Source organism: Manis javanica, chromosome 6, assembly GCF_040802235.1.
Source record: "Manis javanica isolate MJ-LG chromosome 6, MJ_LKY, whole genome shotgun sequence".
NCBI lineage: Eukaryota > Metazoa > Chordata > Mammalia > Pholidota > Manidae > Manis > Manis javanica.
In genome coordinates this window covers 127,901,454-127,920,028 of record NC_133161.1, presented here as the reverse complement: position 1 = coordinate 127,920,028, position 18,575 = coordinate 127,901,454, and the positions used below count along the sequence as shown (strand labels likewise).

At 37.4% G+C, this 18,575-nt stretch overlaps 1 protein-coding gene across 1 annotated transcript; it reads right to left on the bottom strand.

The window, feature by feature from the left end:
* Positions 1 to 1,088: 1,088 nt before the first annotated feature.
* Positions 1,089 to 2,090, bottom strand: LOC140850178 (olfactory receptor 4C11-like). The gene is made up of 2 exons (XM_073239949.1): positions 1,360 to 2,090; positions 1,089 to 1,242 (listed from the first exon to the last, which is right to left on the bottom strand). The coding sequence occupies exons 1-2, from the start codon at positions 2,046 to 2,048 to the stop codon at positions 1,089 to 1,091; spliced, it is 843 nt and encodes a 280-aa protein (XP_073096050.1). The 5' UTR covers positions 2,049 to 2,090.
* Between the last annotated feature and the right edge of the window lie 16,485 nt (positions 2,091 to 18,575).

Below are 18,575 nucleotides of genomic sequence, written 5' to 3'. Positions count from 1 at the left end.
GTACTGCTGTTAATCTGTTCAGTCACATGTCACATGTTAGCAATTATAACATGTCAATCTATATGACACCTTTATTAGGAATGTAAAGGTAGAGAAAGAAGGTGACAATAATGGGCTAAACCGTGGGTTCTCTCAAAGTCCACTGACTGAAGACAAGTGTCAGTGATCACTACCCGGATGCCTATGGTGCTTTCCTTCATTTCACTCACATATTCCAACTTCACATAGAATAATGTCATCACATTTTTTCTCATCAAACCAGGTTAATTTCAAGTACCTTTAAGTACTTCTATCTCAAAATATATGCAGTAATTCTGGTATATTTTAAATTATTATTTAGTCTTGAAAATGTGCATTCTGTTACATTTTAATTCTTAGAGTTACAGAATTTCATTGTTGTAGTCCCTACACACCAATCATATAAGTAGCTGAATATGTCAAGGCCTTTGTAACACTACATTTAAAAAATCCCATACATAAGTCTCATTTATCTTAAGAGCTAAAGAAAGCAATCAGAACTATAATAGAATATCATTATATTAAAAAGTCTTTGATACAATAGTATGGAACATTTCAAGGCTAAATTAATGACAAAATGAAATGAACTTCTTGATACACAAAGAGAGTTCCTTTGCTATGCAAGTGTTCAAGAGAAAGCAGGACACCTTATTTCAAAAATGTTCTGGAGGGAATTATAAATCATAGCAAACCAGCTATACTTTACTTATGAATCCTCACATATTTGAGCTGCTGTGATTTTATATATATATATATATATATATATATATATATATATATATATATATATATATATATATTTCTTTCTTTCTATCAAACTAGAGAATATACTGTATAGTGAGTTGTATTTCACATTCAACAATGCCAGTATTGAACTCTCGGGAAAAGAGGGAGGCAGGTTGAAGATGCTAGGAAAGCTACTAGTTTGAGGACAGAAACACAGAAAAAAGTAAGGAGGTCAGGTGCATTGTAGTTGAATGAATGGTGGTTTCAGGATACACACTATGAAATTGATCTGTAGAGATTCAGTCAAACCATGACCCAGCAAGTACTCAACCAAGGCCCACAGTTCATCTTTTGTTTTCAGAGGTAGTTTTGATATGCCACAGCTTTCTCATGGCATTTTTCACTTCTGCATTCCTCAGTGTGTAGATGAGGAGGTTGAGGAAGGGTGTCCCAATAGTGTAAAATACGGACACCATCTTGTCCATGGGGAAAGAGGTTTGGGGGACATGGCATTCTTCACTTCTGCATTCCTCAGTGTGTAGATGATGGGGTTGAGGAAGGGTGTCCCAATAGTGTAAAATACAGACACCATCTTGTCCATGGGGAAAGAGGTTTGGGGGACATGTATAGATGAATATATGAGGACCAAAGAATAAGATCACTACAGTGATGTGGGAAGTGCAAATGGAGAGAGCTTTTTTCCTCCCTTCTGCACTGTATGACATCATCAGAATCACAAAACTGAATGAGCAAATGGCCCCACTATTAGACACCACCAGTAGGTTGATCACATAAATTTCCATGCATGTAAGCTTCAACAAGGGCTGCATATCACAGCAATAATGATCAATCAAATTGGGTCCACAGAAAGGCAAATTCAAAGCCAGGATAATCTGAGCCATAGAATGTATAAAAGACCCAGTCCATGCAAGAATAATCAGAATGATGCAGACCTGCCTTCTCATGATGGTTGGGTACCACAGGGGCTTGCAGATGGCCACATAGCGATCAATGGCCATGAGGATGAGGACAAAGATCTCCATGCAGCCAAACAACTGTAGTGCAAAGACTTGAGTCATGCACTCATTATAAGATATGACTTTCTTCACAGAGAAAGCATCCACAATTAGTCGAGGGGCTGTGGAAGTTGAAAAGCAGGAATCAACAAAGGACAAATAAAACAGGAAGAAGTACATGGGGCTCCCAAGTGTTTGGCTGGACTTGATGGTCACAATAATAAGCAAATTCCCCACTACTGTTCCTACACAGAATACGAAGATTACAAAGACCATTTTCTGCCTCATAGGATCCTGTGTCAGTCCTAAGAGTATGAATTGAGTTACACTGCTATTTTATTCTGTCATTTTAGTTGATGGAGAAAGCAAAGGTTAAAAATAATCTGCCAAGGGGGCGGAGCCAGGATGGCGGCATGAGTAGAGCAGCGGAACTCTCCTCCCAAAACCACATAGAATTATGAAGATATAACAAAGACAACTCTTCCTGAAATAGAGACCAGAGGACACAGGACAACATCCAGACAACATCCATTCCACATCCACACCTGCGAGAACCCAGCACCTCGTGAAGGGGGTAAGATACAAGCCTGGGCCGGCGGGACCTGAGCGCCTTTCCCCGTGGCTCCTGGCAGGTGGAAAGAAACCAGAGCATTTTTTTTTCTTTTTTGGCAAGTGCTTTTTGGAAGTCTTAAAGGGACAGGAACCCCAATACTAGGGAAACAGGGCAGCAAGACCAGTGAGCGGGTGACTGAGACCGGCACCTGAAGACAAAGAATATCGCGCATTTTTCCCATTTTTTTTGGTGAGTGCTTTTTGGAAGCCTTAAAAGGACAGGGACCCCAATACTAGGGAAACAGGGCAGCAAGACCGGTGAGTGGGTGCCTGAGACCAGCGCCTGAGGACAAAGAAAATTGGGCGTGTTTCCCTTTTTCTTTTGTGAGTGCTTTTTGGAAGCCTTAAGGGGACAGGAACCCCAATAGTAGGGAAACAAGGCAGCAAGACCTGTGAGTGGGTGTCTGAGACGGGCGCCTGAGGACAAAGAAAATCGTGTGTTTTTCCCTTTTTTTTTCCCCCTCTTTCAATGTTGCTGTTGTTGTTTGGGTTTGGAGAGTGCTTTTTGGAAGTCTTAAAGGGGCAGGACAGGACACTTAGCCCAGACACAGGGAATATGGGGATCTCTGCGCAGTCTAACCCCCTGGGCAACAGGGAGAACAGAGGCCCATTACGGAGATAAATAACCTCCCGGCCACTCCAACTCCAACAGGGCTCCACCATTTTGGAGGAGCAGCCCCAACCAGGCCACACACACAGCAACAGTGGAGATAAACTCCATAGCAACTGGGCAGATAGCAGAAGCCCTGTCTGCGCACAGCTGACAAGCATAAGCTACTAGAGGTCGTTATTCTCCTAGTAGAAGAAGGCCAAAAACAAACAAGAAGGAAAGCTCATCCAGTTGTCACTCGTACCAGCTCTGCAAACTATCTCTATCACCATAAAAAGGCAAAACTACAGGCAGACAAAGATCACAGAGACAACACCTGAGAAGGAGACAGACCTAACCAGTCCTCCTGAAAAAGAATTCAAAATAAAAATCATGAACATGGTGACAGAGATGCAGAGAAAAATGCAAGAGCAGTGGGATGAGTTGCAGAGAAAAATGGAAGAGCAATGAAATGAAGTCCGGAAGGAGATCACAGATGTCAGGAAGGAGATCACAGAAGTGAAACAATCCATAGAAGGATTTATAAGCAGAATGGATGAGATGCAAGAGGCATTGAAGGAATATAATTCAGAGAATAGGAACGTATAGAAGCTGACATAGAGAGACATAAAAGGATCTCCAGGAAAAAAACAACACTAAGAGAACTATGTGAACAATCCAAAAGGAATAATATTTGATTTACAGGGGTACCAGAAGAAGAAGAAAGAGGAAAAGGGATAGAAAGTCTCTTTGAAGAAATAATTGCTGAACACTTCCCCAAACTGGGGGAGGAAATAATCAAACAGATCATGGAAATACACAGAACCCCCAACAGAAATGATCCAAGGAGGACAACACCAAGACACATAATAATTAAAATCGCAAGGATCAAGGACAAGGAAAGAGTTTTAAAGGCAGCTAGAGAGAAAAAAGTCACCTATAAAGGAAAACCCTTCAGGCTAACATCAGACTTCTCGACAGAAACCCTACAGGCCAGAAGAGAATGGCATGATATATTTCATGCAATGAAACAGAAGGGCCTTGAGCCAAGGATACTGTATCCAGGATGACGAACATTTAAATATGATGGTGGGATTAAACAATTTCCAGATATGCAAAAGCTGAGGGTATTTGCTTCTCACAAACCACGTCTACAGGGCATGTTACAGGGACTGCTCTAGATGGGAGCACTCCTAAAAAGAGCACAGAAAAAACATACAGCATATGAAGAATGGAGGAGGAGGAATAAGAAGGGAGAGAAGGAAAGAATCTCCAGACAGTGTATATAACAGCTCAATAAGCGAGCTAAGTTAGGCAGTAAGATACTAAAGAAGCTAACCTTGAACCTTTGGTAAGCACGAATCTAAAGCCTGCAATGGCAATAAGTACATATCTCTCAATAGTCACCCTAAATGTAAATGGACTTAATGCACCAATCAAAAGACACAGAGTAATAGAATGGATAAAAAAGCAAGACCCATCTATATGCTGCTTTCAAGAAACTCACCTCAAACCCAAAGACAAGCACAGAATAAAAGTCAAAGGATGGAAAAACATATTTCAGGCAAACAACAGTGAGAAGAAAGCAGGGGTTGCAGTACTAATATCAGACAAAATAGACTTCAAAACAAAGAAAGTAACAAGAGATAAAGAAGGCCACTACATAATGATAAAGGGCTCAGTCCAACAAGAGAATATAACCATTCTAAATATATATGCACCCTACACAGGAGCAAGAGCATTTGTGAAACAAATATTAACAGAACTAAAGAGGGAAATGGACTGCAATGCATTCATCTTAGGAGTCTTCAACACACCACTAACCCTAAAGGATAGATCCACTGGGCAGAAAATAAGTAAAGACACACAGGCACTGAACAACACACTAGAACAGATGGACCTAACAGACATCTATAGAAATCTACTTCCAAAAGCAACAGGATATACATTCTTCTCAAGTGCACAAGGAAAATTCTCCAGAATAGACCACATACTAGCCCACAAGAAGAGCCTCAGTAAATTCCAAAATATTGAAATTCTACCAACCAATTTTTCAGAGCACAAAGGTATAAAAGTAGAAATAAATTCTACAAAGAAAACAAAAAGTCTCATAAACACATGGAGGCTTAACAACATGCTTCTAAATAATCAATGGATCAATGAACAAATCAAAATAGAGATCAAGGAATATATAGAAACAAATGACAACAACAACACAAAGCCCCAACTTCTGTGGGATGCAGAGAAAGCAGTCTTAAGAGGAAAGTATATAGCGATCCAGGCACACCTGAAGAAGGAATAACAATCCCAAATGAATAATCTAACATCACAACTATCGAAACTGGAAAAAGAAGAACAAATGGGGCCTAAAGTCAGCAGAAGGAGGGACATAATGAAGATCAGTGAAGAAATAAACAAAATTGAGAAGAATAAAACAATAGCAAAAATCAATGAAACCAAGAGCTGTTTCTTTGAGAAAATAAACAAAATAGATAAGCCTCTAGCCAAACTTATTAAGAGAAAGAGAATCAATACAAATCAACATAATCAGAAACGAGAATGGAAAAATCACGATAAACCCCACAGAAATACAAAGAATTATTAAAGACAACTATGAAAACCTACAAGCCAACAAAGTGGAAAACCTTGAAGAAATGGACAACTGACTAGAAAAATACAACTTCCCAAGACTAACCAAGGAAAAAACACAAAAGTTAAACAAACCAATACAAATAAAGAAATTGAAACGGTAATCAAAAAACTACCCAAGAAGAAAACTCCGGTAGGACGGATTTAACTCGGAATTTTATCAGACACGCAGAAAAGACATAATACCCATTCTCCTTAAAGTGTTCCAAAAAATAGAAGAGGAGGTAAAACTCCCAAACTCATTCTATGAAGCCAACATCACCCTAATACCAAATCCAGGCAAAGACCCCACCAAAAAAGAAAACTACAGACCAATATCCCTGATGAATGTAGATGCAAAAATACTCAATAAAATATTAGCAAACAGAATTCAACAGTATATCAAAAGGATCATACACCACGACCAAGTGGGATTCATCCCAGGGATGCAAGGATGGTACAACATTCGAAAATCCATCAACATCATCCACCACATCAACAAAAAGAAAGACAAAAACCACATGATCATCTCCATAGATGCTGAAAAAGCATTTGACAAAATTCAACATCCATTCATGATAAAAAACTCTTAGCAAAATGGGAATAGAGGGCAAGTACCTCAACATAATAAAGGCCATATATGATAAACCCACAGCCAACATTATACTGAACAGCGAGAAGTTGAAAGAATTCCTCTGAGATCGGGAACCAGACAGGGATGCCCACTCTCCCCACTGTTATTTAACATAGTACTGGAGGTCCTAGCCACGGCAATCAGACAAAACAAAGAAATACAAGGAATCCAGATTGGTAAAGAAGAAGTTAAACTGTCACTATTTGCAGATGATATGATACTGTACATAAAAAACCCTAAAGAATCCACTCCAAAACTACTAGAACTGATATTGGAGTACAGCAAAGTTGCAGGATACAAAATTAACACACAGAAAACTGTGGCTTTCCTATACACTAAAAATGAACCAATAGAAGGAGAAATCAGGAAAACAATTCCAATCACAAATGCAACAAAAAGAATAAATTACCTAGGAATAAACATAACCAAGGAAGTGAAAGACTTATATTCTGAAAACTACAAGTCACTCTTAAGAGAAATTAAAGGGGACACTAACAAACGGAAACTCATCCCATGCTCATGGCTAGGAAGAATTAATATCGTCAAAATGGCCATCCTGCCTAAATCAATATACAGATTTGATGCAATCCCTATCAAATTACCAGCAACATTCTTCAATGAATTGGAACAAATAATTCAAAAGCTCATATGGAAACACGATAGACCCCGAATAGCCAAAGCAATCCTGAGAAAGAAGAATAAAGTAGGGGGGATCTCACTCCCCAACTTCAAGCTCTACTACAAAGCCATACTGATCAAGACAATTTGGTAATGGCACAAGAACAGGGCCATAGACCAGTGGAACAGATTAGAGACTCTAGACATAACCCAAATATATATGGTCAATTAATATTTGATAAAGGATCCATGGACATACAATGGCAAAATGACAGTCTCTTCAACATATGGTGCTGGCAAAACTGGACAGCTACATGTAGGAGAATGAAACTGGACCATTGTCTAACCCCATACAAAAGAGTAAATTCAAAATGGATCAAAGACCTGGATGTAAGTCATGAAACCATAAACTCTTAGAAAAAAACATAGGCAAAAACCTTTTAGACATAAACATGTGTGACCTCTTCTTGAGCACATCTCCCGGGCAAGGAAAACAACAGCAAAAATGAACAAGTGGGACTACATTAAGCTGAAAAGCTTCTGTACCGCAAAAGACACCATCAATAGAACAAAAAGGAACACTACAGTATGGGAGAATATAGTTGTAAATGACAGATCTGATAAAGGCTTGACATCCAAAATATATAAAGAGCACACATGCCTCAACAAACAAAAAACAAATAATTCAATTAAAAAATGGGCAGAGGAACTGAACAGACAGTTCTCCAAAAAAGAAATACAGATGGCCAGCACACACATGAAAAGATGCTCCACATCGCTAATTATCAGAGAAATCCAAATTAAAACTACAATGAGGTATCACCTCACACCAGTGAGGATGGCTGCCATCCAAAAGACAAACAACAACAAAGGTTGGCGAGGCTGTGGAGAAAGGGGAACCCTCCTACATTGCTGGTGGGAATGTAAATTAGTTCAATCATTGTGGAAAGCAGTATGGAGGTTCATCAACATGCTCAAAACAGACCTACAATTTGACCCAGGAATTCCACTCCTAGGAATTTATCCTAAGAACGCAGCAATCAAGTTTGAGAAAGACAGATGCACCCCTATGTTTTTCACAGCACTATTTACAATAGCCAAGAATTGGAAGCAACCTAAATGTCCATCAGTTGATGAATGGATACAGCAGATGTGGTACATATACACAATGGAATACTACTCATCCATAAGAAGAGAAAAATCCTACCATTTGCAGCAACATGGATGGAGCTGGAGAGTATTATGCTCAGTGAAATAAGCCAGGAGGAGAAAGAGAAATACCAAATGATTTCACTCCTCTGAGGATAATAAGAACAAAGAAAAAACTGAAGGAACAAAACAGCAGCAGAATTACAGAACCCAATGATGGACTAACAGGTACCAAAGGGAAAGGAAATGAGGAGGATGGGTGGGCAGGGGGGTATAAGTGTGGGGAAGAAGAAGGGGTGTATTAAGATTAGCATGCATGGGGGGAGGGAGAAAAAGGGGAGGGAGGTCTCTATTACACAGAGAGGACAAGTAGTGATTCTACATTTTGCTATGCTGATGGACAGTGACCGTAAGGTGGTTTTTAGTGGGGGACCTGATTTAGTGGAGAGCATAGTAAACATAGTATTGTTCATGTAAGTGTAGATTAAAGATTAAGTAAAAAAAAGAAAGAAAGAAAAGAGGGGATTACTCCTTGATAGGATAAAACAATTGGTAAATCAAAGATTAACGCATGCTTTAAATATCCTAATGTTGATCACTTAAAGGATGTCAGATGATCAGCTATGGAAGTACTCTTTTCTGATAATATTCCTTTCTCTTAATAAAAATAAAAAAAATTAAAAAAAAAAAGCAATTTCTGTGTGCTGACCTCCAATGAGTTCTACACAGTAGTATAGAGGGCATGTCAAAGTGTGGGCAAAGGGTCTGTTTGTTTCTATGCAGAAGATCAAGGCCTAGCTTGGCTACCCAGAAAATGAACTAAGATACAATATGAGGAGGAGCTTCCGGCATCAGCACTCTCTGGAGGACTCGTGCCGGGGGATGATCATCAAAAAGCCTCCACAGGGATCCGGGCGATGCTGCGGTTGTGGCTGCGTCCATTTCGCCATTTTCTGGACTTGCCACTGAAATGAGGAGGGAGATGTCTAGGCTGGCATGTGCATACAGTGAGACAAGAATTTGAGTGGAGCTGTACTGTTGGAACTCAACCAGGAGTTGGGAGGGGTGCAAGTTATAGCGCTCCAAAATCTTACGACTATATATTACCTATGGTTAAAAGAACATATGGGATGTGAACAGATCCCAGAAATGGACTGCTTTAATTTGTCTGATTTTTCTCAGACTGTTCAGGTACAGTTGGACAATATCCATCACATCATAGACAAATTTTCATAAATGCCTAGGGTGCCTAAATGGTTTTCTTGGCTTCACTGGAGATGGATGGTAATTATAGATTTGCTTTGTTTATGTCACCGTATTCCTATTATGTTAATATGTGAGCGCAAATTAGTTGGTAGTTTAAAACCTATACATGCTTAAGGTACTCTACAAGAAGATATGTCAAAGAAATAATCAATCCTCCCTTGTTTTCTTCCATATGCTACCTCTATAGCTTTTCGTCTTCCTTCCTAATTACAACCCTTAAATAGAATTTGTGCCTCATATCGAATTTACCGAGTATCATAATTCCTCCAGGTGGTAAAGATACCTCGAGACAAGTGCTGGGCATAGAAGCCACAGGGGATAAATCTGCAAAGAAGTAAAAAAGCTAACCTTTTCAAACAATATGGCTTCTCTCTCACTTACCAACTTTACATTTCCCTGTATGGCCCCGGAAGATAACTGGTTAGCCAGAGACGGGTAAGATTCCTCAAGGGTGGAATAACCTAAGACAGGCACAGTCGCAGGGGGGCCATCAGGTGAGAAATTGGGGATCAACAGAGGTGAGGCTCAGAACCTCACCCCCCCCCTGTTTTGAGAGAAATCTTCTGTATCCGTGGATGTTTTGCTGCCCTTGTCTAGCTTGGATTAATACTTAGTCCATAGGCACACACCTGATAATCTACATTTGCCCTCTTACACACTAAACTATGTTTTCTACCTTTATCTTGCATCTACGTACCACTTCAGCATTTTATTAAAAATAATAATAATAATAATAATAAAGGGAGAAATGTAGGATCAACATGTAAATCAAGTATAAAAATCAAATGAATATTCATATTTGACCTGATTGTTTATAATTCATATTGCGTGATCAAAACTGAAAGTTTCTGTGATGAATGTCCTTGTACTGTTCACCATGTAAGAATTTATTCACTATGTAAGATTTCGTTCACCATGTAAGAACTTGTTCGTTATGCTTCAGAAGATTGAGGACTGTTGAGAATTAGGCTTGGGGTTGATTAATCATTGTGCATTGAGTCCCCTACACAGAATTTTATTGTTTTTAACAACCATTTGATCAATAAATATGAGAGAAGCCCTCTCAAAAAAAAAAAGAAAAAAAAACGTTGTATGAAAAAAAAAATGCTTGAACACTATGCAAGTAAAGAAATAAAGAAAATATGTTAACTGAAGTTGTGAAAAATCATCAAAAATTGATTAATTTCTCCTATTTACATTTAAGGTACTAGAGAAAATTATTGTTTAAAATTAATCTAAGTTTGTGATAGTAAACAATAAGGTAAGATAGAAGTTGCCAAAAGATATTTGAATTGTTCATATTTCATGGCTTTTCCTGGAAATTTCATGTGTTTTATATACTGTCAAGGCAATATAATATAATAAAAATATCATGTGAAATCTCTACTCAAATAATTTTTTTCTGCTTACCATTCACTTTTCTCCTGTGTGACTTCATATCTGCAGGTTATACAGGCTCAGTCCCAGATCTACACATGGAAGTTCAGCTCACCAATTCCCCTCTATCATGTACAAATTCATATACTACTAACTTTCTTCAGACCTGTAAAACTTCCAGATATCAATTTTTATAGGATGTCACCTAGTACAATATAATAGTAATAATTTCAATTTACTGAGAGATTATTTTGTGCTTTAGGTTCCTTATAATTCCATTTCACACTAGTGTGTATTTTGGCATCAGCAATATTAGCTCTATGGTGCCAATAAGAACACAAACCTCTAGAGGTTAGAAGACCAGCTCAGAGAGCTACTAAATTGCAGAAAAAGGACTCTGTGCCTTCGATGAATGAAAGGAATGGGTTTTTACATGTTTAGTACCTAGACTGCCAGGTTTTGAAAGTTAAGAAACCTTGAAGAAATGAGAAATTCTAGCATTTCAGCATGTCTACCATCACAACCCAGTGTTTTACTGATTGAGCATTTCAACATAACGCCTGAATGCTTTACTTAAGCTAGCTTGTGTCATTACACAGAAGGAGATAGCTGGTCATATCTCCACCTATCCCACACACACACTGGACAGACACATATTGGAATACTCCTTAGAGATACATGCAAGAGCCTTATTTGCAATCCCAATTCTTGAATTTGTCTCAGGACATCTTACCTTTGGTGAGAGTTAATTTTGGTCTATTCATCCTTTCCTAATTCCCTTATTAGAGTTTGTTTTATGAGTTATATGAACTTATTTATGAAATTACATTTTTTAAAATTTTCCAAATAATGGAAGGCAGCAAATTTGCATAGTATCTACAAGGTGTATTCTTGAACAAATAACTTGAGAATAGTCATTGGATTTCCTTCTAAATCTAGAAGTTCCAGGATGGCCAGAGAAGAAGTAACAGGATCAATTCCAAGAATATATATATTTTAAATCTATATAAAAATTTAATTGGAATACAAAATACATAATCAATATTCAAAGGGCCTGACCTACATATATACTTATAAGATGACCAAAGAAATTGATATAATGAACATACCAGCCCCGAAAGGTTCCTTGTGCCCCTGTATCTATCTTCCCACTTCTCTTTATTACCCAAGAAAACACAGATCTATTTCTGGAACAGTAGATTCACTTGCGATTTTAGGATTTTATAAGAATGGAAGCATATAGTGTGAGCTGTTTTCGTAGGCAAGATCTGGATTATTTCACCCGTTATATGTATTCTGAGATTCAGGCATGTCTTTGTGAATATCAATAGCACATTCCTGTTTACTTCAGAGGGCATCCCATTGTATGAAAATCCTACAATTTGCTTACCCATTTCCACAATTTCAGCCATTTTGATGGGTCCGGATGTTGGCTTTCACTAATTGTCTGCTACAGGAATTCATGGACAAATCTTTTTTTATGGAAAATTGATTTCTTTCTTTTGAAAAAGTATGGAGTAGAATGTCTGATCAGACAAGAAGTGTATATTTAATACTTCAAAGAAATTTCCAAATTGTTTTCCAGTGTAATTATACCATTTTTCATCTCTAGTTCTGGGTTTTGTGGGTACTGATTGCTCCACATCCTTTCAAACACTCAAAAGTTCACTCTATTTTAGCCACTTGAGTGGGTATGTAGCAGTATCATGGTGGATTTTTATATTTACCTAAGAATAAATGATGTCTAGTATCCCTTTGTGTTACTATTTGCAATGTGCATTTATTCTTTGATGAGCCATGTGTTAAAAAATTTTATCCTTTTTTGATTGGTTGTTCATTTTCTTCTGCGTTTTGAAATACTTTTATATGTTCTGGATAGTAGTTGTTTAGTAACTATATACATTTAAATATTTTCCTCTAGTGTGAAAATTGATTTTTCATCCTTTCAACAATCTTATTCTTACAACAGAGTTTTTATTTTTATTAAGTGCAATTTGCCACTCTTTTCTTTTTTAGGTTCACAGTTTTGGCATCCTACCTGAGAACCCTTCACCTAGTCCAAAATCATGAAGATTTACTTATTTGTTTCCTTGTAAAGATTTTATAATTTCTATTTTACATTCCGATTTGGATCCATTTTGAACAAAATTTTACAAAAGATGTGTAAGTGGATGTTTACATTTTTTGCAAAAAGATGCACAAATAGATGTTCATTTGTTGGAAAGAGTATCTTTCCTTCATTGAGCTGCCTCCAGACCTTTGTTGAGAATTAGCTGATCATAAAGGTACAAGTATAGATTCTCTAGGCTGTTCCACTAATCTGCTTGTCTAGCTTTATGAGAATGTCACAATGTGTTGATTGTGTAGCATTATACTATACCTTTAATTCAGGGAATGTAAGCTCTTCAAGTTTGTTCTTTCATAAAGTTGTGTGGGCCAATCTATATCCTTTCATGTTTAATATAAAAGTTAGAATGATCTTTTAAACTGGGAAAAAGAATGGCTTTTATTATTTTTTCAGAGTATTTCTTTGAAATTAGTTATGGGGGAGTAGAACAGAATCTTGATGAAGTCTAGTCAAGTGATCAAAGAACATGGAATTGCTGTCCTTGAGAAAGGTCTTCTTTGATTTCATTCAACAAAGTTCTATAGTTTTCATTCATACTTCATACACTTATTTTGTGAGATATATTCCCAATTATTTCATATATTTGACGCTACTAAAAATGACCTTGCTCCTGGGAAGGAATCTCCAGCTTGCACCAGTGGCATCCAGAGTGAAAATCCCGATTTCCTTCTCCTCATCAAAAGGTGGCCTGGGAGCTGAGGGGACCAAACACCTGCACTTTTTCTACTAAGTTACATTTAGGAGTAGAAATGCCTTTGCTGGTCTGGAGACAAAATGCAACACAATGGTTAAAAACTTGAATGTCAAGGACAAGGAGCCTGGTCCAATTCTTACCAGCAACCACAATTTAATTTTGCTGGGATGATAAATGCATCTCTAGTCCAAGAGGAACAACACAGCCAAACACACAATACTTTCTTCATGCCAAGACTTGAGCTGGGCACTTTCTGTGGATTAATCAAGGTCATACAGCTGAACTATCACAGTGGGTTTTCTGACCCCGGAGCTTAAACTCTTGGCCACTGCAACACACTCCGGCATATTCCATCCCCTCAGGACCACCTGAACATCAGTGCCTGTGAGAATGAACTGTCATCACTGTGGCTCTAAGACACCAGCTGGACTGAAATGTGGAAGCCTAAGGCCTAAGGAAAACCTGGCTTCTCCCTGTAATATGGTCCCAGGGCCTTGAGAAAAGAGGGGTTATGTAAACAGCTGCCGATTTTCCTTGAAGTGAACCCAATTCAGATCATAGTTCATTTTATAATAAAATATCAGAATATGAAGTAAAATAAACTACTCTGTGCACTTTCAGATGAAGAAGCTAGTCTAACATTTATTTAGAAAAATCAGAATGTTCTGGGAAAGTTGATTTATGTACAGAGGAAAGGATTAACAATTTGAAGTTAGGACTGCTTGAAAACCTAGGATATTTGGAATATGGAGCCATATTCATAGGCTTCTCTCAGAGGTTGAAGAGAACACTGGAATATCCGGCAAGTGTCTAAGTCATCCCTCTCAGTAGGTGCCTAGAAATGGCAACAGGGTGAGGAGCAGGGAGAGTGCGACCAAGCAGGGAGCCACACGGAGCTGTGTCGCGGCTGCTGGTGACAGCGGCTTTAGCAGCCAGTCTTCCCTTTGGACGCCACCCAAGATTCTGAACTTCTTCAAGCCTGATGACTTCTGATATTCATGGCACTGAAACATTGTGGCTGTGTAATAGGAGTGTTCATTAGCAGCTTATGGTATTCATTTAATAAAAATTAGTAACAGTGGGCTTTTAAATTTCTAATAAAATCATATGGCAATAGGCAAAGTTTCTTAATTTACACATATAAAATCATCAATATTTCTTAAATATTCTATGCATACACTCATACATTGAGCAAAACAACTGATAAAGTTCATTATACATTTATGTGACAGATATTTTTGTAGGTATTGGGTATTATACCACAGGCCAGAAAATAGATACATAAAATATATTAATAGAAACAAAATAAAAATAAAATGATTAGAAAGTACCTGATTAATCTTAATAGATTTTAGGGATGGACTTAATTTATACCACAGTCCTATTTCCTGCTAATAAAATTTTGTGGCACTTGGGGAAAAATGCCAAATGATAACAGACTTCATAGTTTTGATTTGCAGCATTCTCTGGGATAGGAAAGGGCTCCACTGTGAGTGCTCCTCAAGCCCCTGCTCTCCTTAATGAAGAAAATAAATAAGAAAAAGATGTTATATTGGGAGGAGGGCTAAACAGAATAAGTACAGAGAGAGGATTTTTAGGGTAGTGAAATGATACCATAATGGTTGATTCATGTCATTATTCATTTGTGCAAGTTCATAGAATATACAACGCCAGGAGGGAACAGTACTGTAAATAAACTACTCACTTTGGGTGATAACAGTGTGTCTAGGCAAGTTCAGATAGAGCCTAAAGATCCATTCTAATGAATGTGCCACTCTTCGGGGAGGGGACGGGCATGTGTGTGTTCAGGAGGATATGGGAACTCTCTGCTCCTTTCCCTAAATTTTGCTGTAAATCTAAAACTGCTCTTAAAAAACTCTTTTTAAATAAAAAACCTTATAGGTTCTGAGAGTGTGCTGGATTTTATTCCTTCCCTCATAGGTGCATGAAGATATATGTTCAATTTTGGTATTTCTATATCACTTATTTTGTAATTAAAGCATAACTGAGTGACATAAAGGAAGTTTTAAGATGAGATGTGTGAAGACTATATACAGACAAAAAAAGAGGTGATGTTATGTGAAATTTTTAGAAAACATTTTATTTTTTTTCAAGAAACCACATATGTTATTTATGCTAGGAGCCCATTTAAATAAGGGGGATTTATTTTTTCTTTTCATAAACAATGAAACAAATTATCTGCTAATAAAATCAGTTGTTTTCAGCATTCTCTTTAAACCTTAAACTGACCTGACATTTTGTGATTGTTTTGCAAAGATAAATGTAATTGTGGCAATATTTTTATTTTTTTTATAAGTAACTATTGAGAAAATAATTTTTCAACTCTTCTGCTTTAATAGATTTTCTCAATTTTATGTCCCTCATTTTTTTCTGTTTTTTGTATCTTTTTGTACAGGGTGTCCACCATGAGTGTGTTCTTTCATTTCAATTACATATTCTAAAATTTCTTCAATATTTTAATTATCTTCCTTTTAATAAAATCCTGTTATCCAGTCCCTTCTTTCTTATTTTGTTCTCTCTCCTTTTTCTTGAGATCTTTTTTAAAAAGTCCTATCAAGCATGCATGCAATAAAGACCTTTAATGAAATTGTGTTCTAGTTTTCTAGACATATTTTATTAGTCTTTTCTTCTTTCCAGTTACAAGATAATTGGCTTTATCTATTATACCAGAATATATTTTTTAATTAATAAACTATTTTTAGAGCAGTTTTAGGTTCACAGCAAAATTAAGCAGAAAACACAGTTTCCATTTAGTTCTGTCCCCCACAAAGGGACAACCTATCCCTCTGGTGGCACATTTACTAAAATAGATGAACCTACATTAACACATATTATCACCCAAAATTCATACTTCATGCTAAGGTTCATTCTAGGTGTTCTGCTTCCTATAGGTTTTGACATGCATGATGACATGTATCCCCAATTGTAGAACACAGAACTGATTCACTATCATAAAAATCCTCTGTGCCCCCCTATTCAGTCATCCCTTCTCCTTAAAATGTGGCATTCATTCATTTTTTTTGCTGTCTCCTATCTGATTACTCCACAAAATTAGCAAAGTTTCCAATTAATTTTGGTAAGCAAAATTAGTATTGTTTAGTTATTACTTTAAACTTCTAAGCCCTAATTCTATGATTCATTCTATTAAAGAGTGATGGAATATAAACCTATAAAATAGTTTTTGGCTTTTCCACATATATTTAGCCTTTTTCTTTTGTAAAGTTGCTTAGTAGTAAGCTTCTTTGAATTAACTCTGTGCTTCCTTTGAAAACAACAACTGACGCCAAACTTTCTCATGGTATTTTTCATCTCTGAATTTCTCTGAGTACAGATTAAAGGATTAAACACAGGAACAATGTTGGTGTAAAACAGGGCAAATGCTTTCTCCTAGGGGAAAATGGTTGGAGGTCTAAGACAGGCAAAGATTGAAGGTGCAAAAACTATCACAGTGATATGAGACCCGCATATAGCGAGGGCTTTGTGTCTTCCTTCACCTGAGTGATTTGTTAAAGTGAATAATATAACATAAGAAACAAGTTAAACTACAAATGTCACTATGGTGGCTGTTCCTGAATTGACAACCATGAGAACACCGGTTATGTAGGTGTCAGTACAGGCAACTTTTAGCAAAGGAAAAATTCACAAAAACAGTGATCGATTTCATTAGGACCACAGAAGGGCAGCTCAATTATCATAGAAAGCTGAGGAAAGGAATGGACAGCCCCACCAGCCCAGGCAGCCATGACTAGGGGATTGCACCTTGTCCTGCTCATGATGAGCATGCAGTGGAGAGGGTGGCAGTCGGCCACGCAGTGGTCAAAGGCCATGACAGTGACATGAAGACCTCGCTGCTCCCAACGAAACGCAAGGAAAAGACCTGTAACGTCGTGCAATCACCACAAGAAATGCATTTTCTTCTCACTAGCAGGTCACTGATCAGTTCGGGTGTCACACGTGAGGGGTAGCAGATGTCCATGGAGGACAAGTGGCTGAGGAAATGGTGCATTGGTTGGTGAGAAAGAGGACTGCATCGGATGGAAATCAGTATCAGAAAATGGGATTCTCCCTCAGTTCAGGGCTACATTTCATGTGTGAGAGCTGAGAGGCATGGTAAAGGGTGTCTTGAAGGACAGCAATGAAAAGACTGTTTTAAATCCTCATTTGAGTAGAAAAGAATATGCAAGATGATGGGTTACAAGATACCCAGCCTGTCTTTCTGAGTATTTAGGTGTGTTAAGAGGTATGGAGTATTGAATATAAACATGTATTCTAGAATGCTCTGATTCTAAATCATTTTGAAAGAATTTTCCTCCACTCTTACTAAAATGTGATTCCTTAATGAAGATTCTGGCCTGTTTTCTGGCCCATCATTGGTGTTTAATCTACAGTAACTTAACACCCACCCTGTACTCCGAGGGCACACACGATATGAACAGTGCTGTTAGCAGAAGGAAAAGGGAAAAGTCAGGAGAGGAGAATCATTGCCATTAAAAACAGCATTTTGATTCTGGAAATATTAAGGAAAACTTCTGTAAAAATGCAGGTCACAGTTGTTGAACAAAGACTCTTAGGCAACTAGTGAGCAAATGGTTAGAACAGGCAAAGCAGAGAATGAGGTAGAAATGTTCAGGAATGTTAAAGAGACAGAGCAGCGTGATTCTTGAGCTAATTGCTTAATTTCTTTAAAATTCATTTATTCATCCATTCAATTAAGATATCACTACATAATTCAGAACCTTCCTGACCAGTAATACCTGAGGTAACATGAAATACCCCAGTGACACATATGGCTCTTATCACAGAGTTATTTCCCTTTTGCACTCTTTCATGTTGAGTAGTTTAGCAACTAAAGAAATTGTCATGCCAACCTATACAACCAAGTCGATAGAAAAAAAAGAAAAAAATTATTTCGCAACATGATTTCAACAAGTGTAATCAGGTATGCTGCATTTTCAAAAATATGTAAGTGAAAATATTTAAGTTGGCTGGATGATAAAATGATTAACTTTGGGCATTTCTTAACATTAGTTATTAGCCTGAATTTTTCCACTACAAAACTACAGTAAAAATTTACTTCATTTGTTTCTTAGTATTGAATA